The sequence below is a fragment of the Gekko japonicus genome, unplaced genomic scaffold, assembly GCF_001447785.1.
Source record: "Gekko japonicus isolate JY-2015 unplaced genomic scaffold, Gekko_japonicus_V1.1 scaffold608, whole genome shotgun sequence".
Lineage (NCBI taxonomy): Eukaryota > Metazoa > Chordata > Lepidosauria > Squamata > Gekkonidae > Gekko > Gekko japonicus.
In genome coordinates, this window is record NW_015162497.1 from 621,816 (window position 1) to 635,321 (window position 13,506).

The window sequence follows — 13,506 nt, forward strand, 5'->3', positions numbered from 1 at the left end:
TCTGGTCTGCCTTTCTGCCGGTCTCTGCTTCCCCCCCTCTCCTTCCTTCCTTCCTTCCTTCCTTCCTTCCTTCCTTCCTTCCTTCCTTCCTTCCTTCCTTCCTCTATCTATCTGCCACCCACCCTCCCTACCTTTCTAGGGCCCGTTGTCTTCATCCACAACACGCTTTGCTCCCTAGCTTTATATATAAAGCAATGTTACTGGCAGAGAAACCCAAAAACATTAAAGATTTTAAAATAGCGGGTTAACTGCAAATGCATAGAATGTAGGGTTTTCTTGTTAACTGATGAGAATAAGGTGAAACATACCTCCCCACCAGAAATAGCTGCCTGTTTTGCCAAATATTACGAAAAACTATACACACCCACAAATACACAGGAGGAAAAAATTAAAATTTTCTTCCAAAAATACAAAACTTGTAAGCCCCTATCAGCAACACACAAAGCTTTATTAGACCAACCACTCTCAACAAAAGAAATCCAAGAAGCCATTACATATCTTAAATCAAACATGGCCCCAGGTGGTGATAGATTCACCCTGGAATTTTATAAAGCTTTTTGCAAAGAACTAGTAAACCCATTAACAAAGATTTGTAATAGTGTACTAATCAGGGGAAACAAACCCTCATCTTGGGGAGAAGCTATTTTAATCACCATCCCTAAAGAGAATAAAGATTTGAATATGCCTGCGTCCTACAGGCCAATAGCTTTGTTAAATTGCAATTCAAAAATTCTTTTCACAGTGCTAGCCAAGAGGCTCCAGTCAGTCATCTCAGAATGCATAAACCCTGATCAAACAGGATTTATTCCCAACCATACCATGATGGATAATATACACAGGACATTACATATCATCTCCCATTGTAAAGGTCAAAATCAAGATACAATTTTGTTAACAGTTGATTTAGAAAAAGCATTTGATAGTATTAACATAGAGTATTTAAAATATTATTTAAAATATGGATTTTGGTAAGCAATTTGTAAATGCGATATGTTCTATTTATAATAACCCCACTACCAAAGTACGAGTGGATAACTTGGTCAGTAGGTCCTTTACTATGCAGAGAGGGACTAGACAGGGCTGCCCCCTGTCACCTCTATTAGTTGCTCTAGCTATTGAGCCTCTGGCCAGCATTATGACACTGAGCTTAGAGGTCACAGGAATCACCATTGGAGGTCAAGAACATTTATTAAATATGTATGCAGACAATCTGCTAATTTATCTATCAAACCCAGCACAATCTCTAAAGGCTATTCAAAAAAAATTCCAAGAAGTCCAAGAAATAACAGACCTAAAGATAAATAAATCTAAAATAATTCCAATTAAAATAAGACTACAATCACAACATTACAAAAGTCATATCCTTTTAAATGGTTCTCTAACAGCTGGAGATGCCTGGGAATACTTATCCCACAAGACTTAGACTTTGCAAAATGCAACTTTCTGGAAGTAGTAAACAACATGCAACAAAAATTTAAACAATGGAAGAAACAAGGCTTTACATGGGCAGACAAAATCAATATTGTCAAATGTTTTATATTTCCTAAATTTTTATTTTTATTCAGGGCCTTGCCCATTTTTATAGACACCAAAGATTTGGCGAAATGGCAAAAGTACATGACCAATTTTTTCTGGTATTACAAAAGACCCAGAATTAAATTTAGTACACTGAGGAAAAAACAACAAAAGATGGTGGATTAGACTTCCCGGATCTACAATTATATTATGAAGCAACAATGATTTCTAATATAACCAGAATATTGAGGACAAGCAGTAAACCAAACTGGCAACATATAATAGAAGCAGATTGTAAAGAGGCTTCTTTGCCAGAAGTATACTGGAAGGATGCCAAATATAGACAAGAAATAGATACATAAAATTAATTTTTAAAAAACTCCTTAGCAATATGGGACAAACACAGATCTGTGTTACTACCGAAAATCTCCCGCTTCTCAGTCTATACCAACCAGCAGTGGTTCCAACCTGGAAAAGAGAAAATAGCTTTTAAAAATTGGGAAGCTGTAGGTCTGCGAAACCTGTCTGACCTAGTACATAAGGGCAAAATTTTAGAAAAAACAGAAATAGAGGGGAAACTGGGGGGGGGGGGAATTCCGTGGTTTAAGTACCTACAACTTACAAATATGCTACAACACCTACAGAACCAACAAGTGTTCTCACCACCACTAACAGAATTTGAGGTTATTTTAAAAAATCAACAGGGAGAACTAAAAGGTTTAGTATCTAGAATATACAAAATTCTATGTGCAATAAATAATACAGCTTGGCTTGCTAGCCAAAAACAATGGCACTTAGACTGTAAATGATCATATCCAATGGAAACTTGGCAAACAATCTGGTCACTACCTAATAACACTTCATAAGTCTTCAATATTAGATTCAATACTTTTAAAGTTCTCCACAGGTGGTATGCAACCCCATCTGTCCTCCAGAAAATAAACCCAAAAATACCAGCTAAATGCTGGAAAAAATGTGGGCAGTTGGGGGATTTTGCACATTGCTGGTGGCACTGTCCACTTATTCAGGCCTTTTGGAAACAAATCTTGGCTCAAATTACTGTTATAACTGGGATCAATTTACGTGAATCTTGGAGTCAGTAGTACTGGAACTAGGTTTAATGCCCATTGATAGGGGGAAAAAACAACCAGAAGTAGCAATATTAATTGCAATAGCCAGGATTTCCATAGCTCAATATTGGAAAAAGAAAGAAGCCCCATCCCTTTACTGTTGGCAGAATAAACTATGGAAATACTTTGTATACAGTCGGGTTACAAAAAATACAACAATGGGAAACACAGTGAAAAAACAGAATATGTTTTATGCAATTTGGTTTCCCATATTAGAATACTTATCAAATAGCAATATAGTTCCAAAAAACTTTTTATGCAGCACTATTACATTTTTAAGAGTAATGATACTGAAGAAGCAAGACATATGCAATCTGTGGATTGGTTAGTTCATGCTAATAGTTATATGACATGTTACCCAATGTATCTGTATTGGATAAGGCATTCTACTGCTTTTTTATCTGTTGGATGTTGAGTTTTGTTTTTGTTTCTGTTGTGAGAAAATAAAATTATTAATTGAAAAGAAATGTGTTTACACTGCCTTTACACCCGATTAGGGTCCCCAAGGCAGTGAACATTCAAACATTTGAGCCAGTTTGGTGTAGTGGTTATGAGTGCAGACTCTAATCTGGGAGAAATGGGTTTGAATCCCCACTCGTCCACGTACAGCTGCTGGTGTGACCTTGGGTCAGTTACAAGTTCTTTCAGAGCTGTTCTCTCATGAGCAGTTCTCAAAAGAAATCTTTCAGTCCCACCTACCTCACAAGGTGTCTGTTGTGGGGAGGGTAAAGGAAAGAAGATTTTAAACCACTCTGAGATTCCTTTGGGTAGTGAAGGGTTGGGTATAAATCCAATATCTTCTTCTTCATAGAGTGTAAGGCTTGTGAGTAACATCTTACCTGATGGGCTGGACAGTATGAGAGGAGGTGATCCTTCAAGTATCCTGGCCCCAAGACATTTAGGACCTTAAAGCAAAGAGCAAGCACTCTGAACTATGCCCAGAAACACTCAGACAATTTCAATTAAATTGTATAATTTTATTAAATCAACAATTTTTGCATTTGACCTCTCAGGTAGCTATTGTCTGTTCCCAGAGACTTGTTAATTGGTAAATTTGTTATTTCATCTTTTGTCATATACTTTTTGACATAGTTGTTTAGATGACCCATTTACAGGAAATGTTTCAGAAACAGAACCTTTCATAGTGGAGACTGATGCTAAGAATTCTTGTATCTGCTTTCCAAACTTTCTAATCTCCTTCAAGCAATCTTTTCCCATCATTTAAGTGAACTGCATGACTGCGTCCATGGCTGTTTTCATGTTTCTGACATATTTGAATATATGTTTATAGCTTATTTTTGTATTTTCTAATAAACTTAGCAATTTACTTGCTGCCACCACCCTGGTCTTATTCTAATTCTAATATTATATTTGTTTTGTTAGCATTTACGTTTTTTGTTAGTCTGCTTATTTGGGTAGGACTTCAACTTCTTAAAGGATTTATAGAACTGTGGAGCCTGGTTCTTCATGTTGATGATAATAATTTAATTTAAAGTGAATATATATTTTATTGTTGTTTATACTGTAGATGACAACACACTTCATGGACCAGTTTTCATCCAGGAACCAAGCAATGTTGTTTTTGCACTCAATTCTGAAGAAAAGAAAGTCAAATTGAACTGTGAAGTGAAGGGAAATCCTAAACCAATAATAAGGTTTGTTGCACATTTATTCACTTTTTAAGCACTGTTCTGAAGCAAGGAATAAAAAAAATTGTATTCTGCTGATTTAATTGGAACTACTCCAGTAAACCTTAAGCACATCACCAGGGCTAGTTTAACATGTTAAATGTGAGAGTGTAGCTATGAAGCTCTTGTAGCAGCAAATCAGCAACAATCTCATGGCAATTTGAAGAGTAACCAATTTATTGTGGTTTCTATGGTCCAGAGCTCATCTAAAAACACCACCTAAATGCAAAGCCACCCATGATTTGGTATATGGGTTGTTGCCCATAAAAACAGATGGCAGATGTCTAAACTCTGAGAATTCTGGAAAAAAACAAAACAAAACCTTGCACAATTTTATGGGGGATGTATGTGAAAGGGGGGGAACCCTTATCAAGGTGCAGGCCCCATAGCAACACTTCTGCTGCAACCCAGTATTTGTGGAGTGGTGTACCAGTGACATCTTTGTGGCAGACCAATTGAAAGAGCCAATCAGCACACACTATAATCTCATCCGCAACATAAGGCTGCCACCATCCATATGCAGAACATATCAAGGGAGAGAAAAAAGGGAGCACAGCTTTTTCCACTGGAAGGAGTCTTGTGACATGACAGAGAGGAGCCCCAGAGTGAATCTGCTTTATGGATTCTGCAAATGTTGTTGCCCAAATGGGCAGTCTCCTAATTAGTTGGGGGAATTTGCTTTAAGGAGACAGAGTAAGAGGGGTAGTTGGGATTCTCCACCTATGTATACAAGGATTTTTCCTTTTAAAGAACTGTCAAACCAGGCAGATATTCAACCAGAAAGGTTTTTATTTAGCAGAAAAGAATAAAACAAAAATGCACACCATAAACACACACAACAGCTAACTAAGAAAAGGCAGGGTGTAAGGGTGAAATTGATTTTAGGGAAAGGGAGTAATTACTGATCTTGAAGAAGGTGTGCAGAAGCGGTAAAATGGCCAGCCTTTCATGAAGAGAAGAAGCCCACAAAGTGGGAGTGTATCTAGTTGGTACCAGGAACACACACACACACTGCTGGGAAGCAGGGTGCTACAGATACAGGGCAAAATGTACTCTGGCTCACACTTCCAAAATACCTGCCCAGACTGGTTCCTGACTGGCATCCATTTTGTTTCATTTTGGGCTAGGCAGTGTCCTGCACTTAGGGTTGCCAGACTTCCAGTCTGGGCGGGGTTTTCCTCAATTTTGGGGGCTTCAGCCCACCACCAGCCAGCTGCTCTGATTGGGGAGCACGTGGCCAGCAGATCAGCTGGAGAGCCTTTTAAATCTTGCAGAGGGGAGGGAGAGGGGCCACCGCAGGCTACAAGCCTGAACTCCAAGTTGCAGTTCATAACTTAGAATTCAGGCGCATGGGCCCCTGCTGGCTAGAAGCCTTTAAAGGATCCCCTTTTTCCTGGTACACACCCAGGGAACAAAATATAGCCACTCCAGCCAAAACATGCCATATTTTGTAGTTCACTTAGCACAGACAATCCTGATGGAACACCAAAGACCTCTCCTGCACAAGGGCTCAGGATGGGCAGTTGTGGTCCACAACTCTCTCAAGAGCAATCCTCTAACTGCACATCCAACAATGTGCATAGGAGCAAGACATCACCGAGGGCATTAAGATTTTTGCTTCTGTCTTGGGGTTGACACTGGTCCTATATATCAGAGCAGAGAAAACTGAAAAGAACGGCATGGCACAGTGGGAAGACACAAGCATAAGATATGCAAAGTTCCTAATGTAAATTCTACACGTGGCTAGGAAGCCTAGAAAGGAGTCCCAGGCACAGCCCCATTAAACATAATTACTGGAGATTGTCTTCTCATGCTGACTAGCTGCCCCAACCTGCATGCCCATCTCCCTGCTGCACTCAGGAGTTCATCACCACCACCCACTACCATTTGTTCTTGCAGCATTTGTGGCCTGTCTAGACCTGCCCATCCCATGTTGTGCAGGCTGTTTAGCAGATGCTGTTAGTGTGCAACCTGAGAACCTTCACCATCTCCCTTGCAGTAGCATTCCAGAAGAACTTTAGGCTCCACCTTGAGGGGCTTCCCTTTGGTGTCTGTGTCTGAAGGGGTATGACTAAGTGGCAGAGCATCTGCTAAGCATGCAGAAGGTCTCAGGTTCAACTCCCCTGAGAACTTGGAGAGCCACGGCCAGTCTGAGTAGACAGAACTGACCTAGATGGACCAATGATCTGATTCACTACAAGGCAGCTTTATGAGTTGATGGGTGTTAATGGATATCAGCAGAGAAGAGTTAGGAATATGCTACAACAATGTTACCACCACCACCCCCGAATCGTTGTAGAAAGTGCTCCCTTATGCATGGGGGGGGGGGAATCCCTTCATCACAGACTGACTTGATATCCTAAGCTGTACCTTTCTCAGGAACAGGGTGGGAGGCTGAGAAGGAATTTGTGTTTTTATTTTCCATGTGTTTAAAGGGGATTTTAAAAACAATGCCAGGGGTTTTGCTGCTATAACAGTATGCCAGCACAGTGGTGGTGGGAGACTGGTCTTGGAGAGGCTTAGGCACTAATTCTTGCTCTTCCCTCAGCATGTCCCTGATGCTGCTTATTTGCAGGGGTCTTGTTGTAGAAAAAGAGCTGCCGGAGCTCATTAGCATAACTCATTAGCATAACTTATTTGCATATGCCACGCCCCCTGACATCACTGGAAGTGACAGAAGGCCACACCCCCTGACATCACCGGAAGTGTGTCAGAAGGCCCAGCTACTTACCCTCCTGCTTCGTCCTCATTCCCGAACGGAATGAGGATCGAAGCAGAGGGCGGGGTGAAGAAGGGGGCGGGGCTTCACCACGTGACCGCCCCGCCCCCTAGAGGTTCTCTTCCGGAGCTCCATACCTGAGAGCTCCCCCCCGACTAGAGCCCTGCTTATTTGTATACCAGTGCCAGTGTTATATCAGCCAAGTTCTGAGACAACTTAATATTGGTGTATCTTCAGATAAATTGGTGAATCTTCAGAATGCACCATCATAGGGTTTAATCACTATCCTAAACTGTTCAGAGATGGGGTTTAGGATTGTACTGAGAAATAACTAGCATTCTTTTTGCTCTCAGTTTCTTAAAGAAAGGGAGGGAATACTGTGTGTCATGATTTCTATACTTCACAATTTTGTCCTAAATTCTAGAGCCATATTTATACAACACCTAAAGTCAGCTGAGATAATTTATTCCTTTGTGAAACCAGAGCTTCTGAGGAATGGTTCTGTGAAGTCTGAATCAATTTAATTTATTGTGAAATGTGGAGTGGCTACACTCTGTGCAGCAGATCTGCAAAATAATGGGTGGGGGGATTGTCCTGTGGATGGATAATAAAACATCTGTTGTGAAATTATGGAGGAGGGAGTATATTCAGACATAATATAGGAGTCTAGAGCAGCTCCATAAATAGAGAGGGAGTAGCTAATTTCTGCTCATCTTCTAGATCTGTAAAACTGAGATAATGGCATTTATAGTGTCCTAAATTATAAATGGTGTGTGGAGCCCTGAGTTAAAGCTGCAGTGTGAAAATATGCTATTACAAGCAGAATAAATGCTCCATTATAGGCTATAAAGATGGCAGTGTTTTAACATGGAGAGAATCTCAGAGAGAGGGGGGGGGAAACTATGAAATTTTCTGAACTGTAAAACAAACACCTAAGGCTGAAGGAAAAAAAAAATAAACCCACCAAGAGAGTTGTGGTTTTTTTCTTTTTTCTTTTTCTGGATCTTATCCTTGGAAAAACCATTTGGATCTTGTGGTGGTGTATTGTTGATCTTTTTTTTTTTTTTTTTAAATTATATATATGCAACTTCATCCTTATTGTATTATGATTTATTTTACCTTTTATGTCATCAGTTGTTCTGTTAAAGTCTGAATTAGATAGCTAGTATGGAGCTAATATTCAGTATGGAGGCCCTTGACTTAATGAAGGTGTTCTAGCCCTAGAGCTGTATGGCTCTGTGAAAATAATTAATCACAAGGTGCATCAGCAGCAGCAAGGATGTAAGCATTAATCATGTTTGTGAATAATATACACTCATCAGGTTATATGTTACATCCTTTTGGTTTTAGGCAGAAATTTTGTTTTCATACAGGTTTGAAAATAAAAAGAATGTATTTTTCCTCCATTTTTTTCACACACAAAAAAGTAGAAATCTTGTAAGGTTAGCAAAATTCAACTACTGGCATTTTTGTACTATAGGTGGAAGTTAAATGGAACCATTGTTGACATTGGTATGGATTACCGCTACAGTGTGGTTGAAGGCAGCTTGTTGATCAATAATCCCAATAAAACTCAAGATGCTGGAACATACCAGTGCATAGCAACAAACTCGTTTGGAACAATTGTTAGCAGAGAAGCTAAACTTCAATTTGCATGTAAGTAGCAATTATATCACATGGCAAATATTACATTGTTGTAACATAATGTTGGAGGGGAAAAGGCTATAAAATTGATGTATTATGAAAAGCTTCTATATTATTCCATTTAGAATGCCTCTTGATTTGTAGAACAAATACGTGCTCTGTTTGGAAGTTCAAATATTTTGACAGGTTCTTGATGAGTACATCACTGAACTGAGCCTGGTTGCCTCCCTAAATTTTAGTGTTTGTTTGTTTGTTTGTTTGTTTGTTTAAAAGAGGAAAGGGGATACATGGCAGAGCATGGGAAATCATTAAGAGGATAAATGTACCCATATAGTGATCTAAGGTATCTGAAGACTTCAAAAAAACAAAAACCCCAAATGCTGTGTTTATGTTATGTGTACATAGTGTGAGATTTGATGAATGCATGTGGCAGTGGCATTTTTGGAGTACCACTGTCCTTTGACCTTACATGCCATTAAGGGTGGTCAGATTATTTTTCTGCCACTGTTTGTAAATTGTTTCAACTTCTGTGGCACATGTTTTATCCATGGTTTTGTCTGTCAAGTTCTTCCAGCTGGGAAGTTACATAGTTCCCCCCCCCCGTCCCAAAGGCATTATTTAGCACAAAGACATTTATTTTACTAGTTCAGGTTTGCCTTTATTTATGAAGTATGATGTGATGTTACATAATACAACTGTTTGATAAACTACATATTTCAGCATATCCTGAAAGGTCACACATCTTTTTTTAACAAAGTATTCCTAAGATTAAGATCCTTGTTTGTGAAGCTCAGCTGATTGAACCCACTTGATGATACAGTTTAAATGGATTGTCTTGACATATTTTTTCTTTGTTGTTTGGTTTTCCTAGCCTGTTATGGAGGACATCCTTGTGATAGGTTTATCAATCTCTAGGATACTTTTCTCTTAGACCATTCTTCTCTACCCCCAGTTGCTCTGGATAGTTTTATATAAAAGATGAGGAAGAAGTAGGTCAGGGATTAGGATATTATATTCTTGCTCTCCAGGCACATCTCTTCTAATTATGAACACTGATAGATATATTAATGCTGAGTTACTTATGCTTTGGACAGGAAGGATACAGTTTTCTCCAAAGGGGGGGGGGGCTCTGAAATGGTTGAATTCCCCACTTCCCATCTCAATTTGGACTGGCTGTACTGTTTCCTATACTTTCATAGAAATACTGAAAAAAGAGATCTCTGGCTATTCATGAGTCTTCTTTGAAATCTCAGAAAAATGTAGTTCTTTGTCACTGCCCCTAGCCTTTCTTTTAGCTGGGAGGGGCATGTGAAGGGGAGGGGCTTAATTAAGCACAGAGTCTTAGTAATAACAATTTTCATCACAGAGATCTCTGGAAATAATACTTTGCCAGGGCTTCAGAGCCCTTAAGAACTTTGCATAATTAGCGCCTTTGATGGGACAGACCCCCACCCCGGCAGACACAAAGAATGCTATGACTTTAGCATAGTCACAACCACCTCTGCCCTGAAATCCCACCTTACACCATCCTGAAGCTATACGAATTCACTTTAAGTAGGGTCCACAACATTCCTTTTTGCTATAGTTTCACATACCTTAGTCCATGGGCCACATTTGGCCATCCAAGGTCACTCATATAGCCCGTAAGCAACCCCAAGTTCAGAGCAAGCTCACCTTCCTTTCAAATGCCACCACATCAGCTGAGTGGTAGCAGCTGGCTGTGTAAGAAGAAGCTAGGTGCATTTTACTAGTGTCCACTGCTTGCTCATCTGTTTGTGAGAGACCATCCCCGGAAGGAGTCGCTGCGGTCGAAGAAGATCTGTGCCGAGACGTCGTCACCCGGAACTAAGAACTTCAGCAGAAACAACAACCAAGACCCTGCCATGGGTGCCTGATAGGTAGTTATTTCCCCTCAATGTGTGGCCCCTTCGGGGGTTGAGCGGTCTAGAAATCGAAAGTATAAATAAATAAATAAATAAAATATTGTGGGCCTTATCTCCTGACATGTCATACAAAGAGGTGAAAGAGCAGCTGGGGACAGAGGAAGAGTTTTAAAGATGGGTGCTGCCCATCCTTCTAGTTCAGCTTGCTTTGAACTTACCTCCATACTAGTCTCATCTTGTGTCACACCAGTCCCTTCCTGTCTGCTGTCTTCTTTCATAGTGCAAACAGAAAGTAGATGAGCCAGTTTGGTGTAGTGGTTAAATGTGTGGACTCTAATCTGGGAGAACCGGGTTCGATTCCCCACTCCTTCATTTGCACCTGCTGGATTACCTTGGGCAAGCCATAGTTCTGGCACAGCTGTTCTTGAAAAAGAGCAGTTTCTGTCAGAGCTCTCTCAGCCCCACCTACTTCACAGGGTGTCTGTTGTGGGGAAGGGAAAGGAGGTTGTAAGCCGCTCTGAGACTCCTTTGGGAAGTGAAGGGTGGGGTATAAATCCAATCTCCTCCTCTTCCTCTTCCTCCTCCTTCTTCCCCCCCCCCCCCAAATCAGGCATCTCATAATGGGCCTAGGCTAGTGTCGTCCCTAGACTTCCTGAAATCTGGTTGTAGAAATAAAAATCCTAGATGTCAGTCTATGCAGACATTTTCTCAAATTGTCAGTCCCATGGATAAAAGGCCAATGTCATGCTTCAAAGACATGAGGTAGTCTTTCACACATTCCTGTTTGGGAATATAAACCATAATATCTGAATTGATGACACACACCTGTTTCAGTGGGAAAGGTGGCTGGCCTAGCTCCCTTTGTGAATTAGCAGTAGGATCGCCAGCCTCCAGGTGGGGCCTGGAGATCTCCCGCTTTTACAGCTGATCTCCAGCTGACAGAGATCAGCTCCCCTGGAGAAAATGGCTGCTTTGAAGGGTGGACTCTATGGCATTGTACCATGCTGAGGCCCCTCCCCTCCCCAAACCCTGCCCTTTCCTGGATCCATCCCCAAAGTCTCCAGGTATTTTCCAACCCAGACCTGGAAACCCTAATTAGCAGTAGGATAGCTATGAGTAGCTTTTTCAGATGTAACGTAGCTCAAAGATAACATTAAACAATGTAAGTATGTGATTAACTTTTTGAATGAGCCTCATTTTTTTTCTTGTTGGCCATTTCCTAGCCAGCACTTTAATTTTGCAAATTATTGTGCTGATTGTTTTATAAATGCTAACCTCATGCTAACCTCACTGAACCTGAACATTTTAAAACATAAACCAAACTGAAAGCCAGTTTTTATACAAGGCCTCCTTGAATGCATACCAAAAGATGATAGGTAGTGAAAAGTAATGCTCTTGGGAAAGAAAAGCCTTGTATTTGCCAGAATAATTTACAATACACTATCCAGCTCTGTTTAACCTGGTGGTGTTTGCTTCATGACTGAAAAATGCTCTTGTGAAAGATAGGTAATGAACAGCCTTCTGGAGACTAATAATGGCACATTTCACTTTGTCAGGGAGATTGGCTCATAAATACTGCTTTTGGCCTGCCTCTTCCTTTGGTATCTAGGTGTTCTACAGTATCCCAGATCTCACAAATCAAGGAAACCTCTCAATCAAGCTAAGGTTTAATATATTATTATTCATAGCCAAGCAGTTCCGAAAGCTTGTGTTGTAATCGTATCATATGTCAAAGATACCAGCCTGGCTCCATCTTCTACCCACATGGAAGATGAAAATTAATTTGGCTAGTGTTTTGCCACTGACCTTAATCTCTCCCTTATAATAAAAGAGTTTTGGGTGCCAAAGTTCTAAAATGCACTCCTTTAGTGTTAGGCCGAAAAAACTGCCACTCGGAAGACACTGGCTGGGTTCATTGGCTGCTTTGTGCAGTCCCGGCCAGCGTTCCAAGGTCATTTACATATGGAAGCTGATTGGACTACACTCCATTCCACACCTCAAACTCACCCCCCCCCAAGGCAGTTGGAATTTTCAGTTGGGAGAGGAGAATGATGTCAGCTGCTCCCTAGGCAGAGGCTGTGTGTGTGTGTGGGGGGGGGGTTGTAAAACTTAAGACAGACAGGCAGATAGGGTTGCCAACTCCAGGTTGGAAACTTCCAGGATATTTTAGGGATGAAGCCTGCTGAGGGTGGGATTTGAGGAGGAGGAGGAAGAGGGGGACCTCAGACAGATACAATGCCATGCTGCCCACACTCCAGACAAGCTGTTGCCAGTCTCCAGGTGACAGCTGGAGAGATCTTAAAGCTTTGGTGCTACTTCAAAGTTCCCCAGGAGCCCAAAACAGAGAAGTGTTTTGGAAAATCTTGAGGAATTGTTTGGTGCATTTACGATGGGGCTCCTGGGGAACTATTGTTGCCAATCTTGGCCCAGCAGCCATCAAACCATTCTCTTCAACCCCCTGCTGTGCAGCTGACTTCCCCCTAGGGTTGCCAATCTCCAGGTGGGACCTGGAGATCTCCCACTGCTACAATTGATCTCCAGATGACAGAGATCAGTTCCCCTGGAGAAAATGGATGCTTTGGAGGGTAGACCCTATGACATTATACCTGCTGAGTCCTTCCGCCCCCCCCCCGCCCAATGCTGCCCTCTACAGAATCCACCCCCCAAACCTCCAGGTATTTCCCTCCTTAGAGCTGGCAACCCTACATTCCCCTCAGTGCCTGTTGGGAGTGGGTGGTGGGGGAGGGGAAGGGAGTGGGTGACCAGAGGCTTCTGCCTCCTGTCTCCGGTCCTGGAGTGGGGGGGGTGGAAACGGAACGGGCGGCCGGAGATTTGCACCTCCAGTCGCCGGCCCTGGAGTGAGTGGGGTTGGGTGGGGGGAAACGGACCCTGCGGCTGGATGTCGGCCCTGGAGTGGGTGGGGGTGG

The 13,506-nt window shown here is 41.6% G+C and overlaps 1 protein-coding gene across 1 annotated transcript in view; it reads left to right on the plus strand.

Moving 5' to 3' along the window:
- Positions 1-13,506, plus strand: part of LOC107106002 (contactin-4-like) — a gene marked incomplete at its 3' end in the record, with an annotated part of 340,090 nt that overhangs the window by 3,860 nt on the left and 322,724 nt on the right. Inside the window, exons 3-4 of the mRNA XM_015406077.1 lie at positions 4,174-4,300; positions 8,533-8,708. Of these exons, the coding sequence (XP_015261563.1) occupies positions 4,174-4,300; positions 8,533-8,708 (303 nt within the window). The remainder of the gene's footprint in view (positions 1-4,173; positions 4,301-8,532; positions 8,709-13,506) is intronic.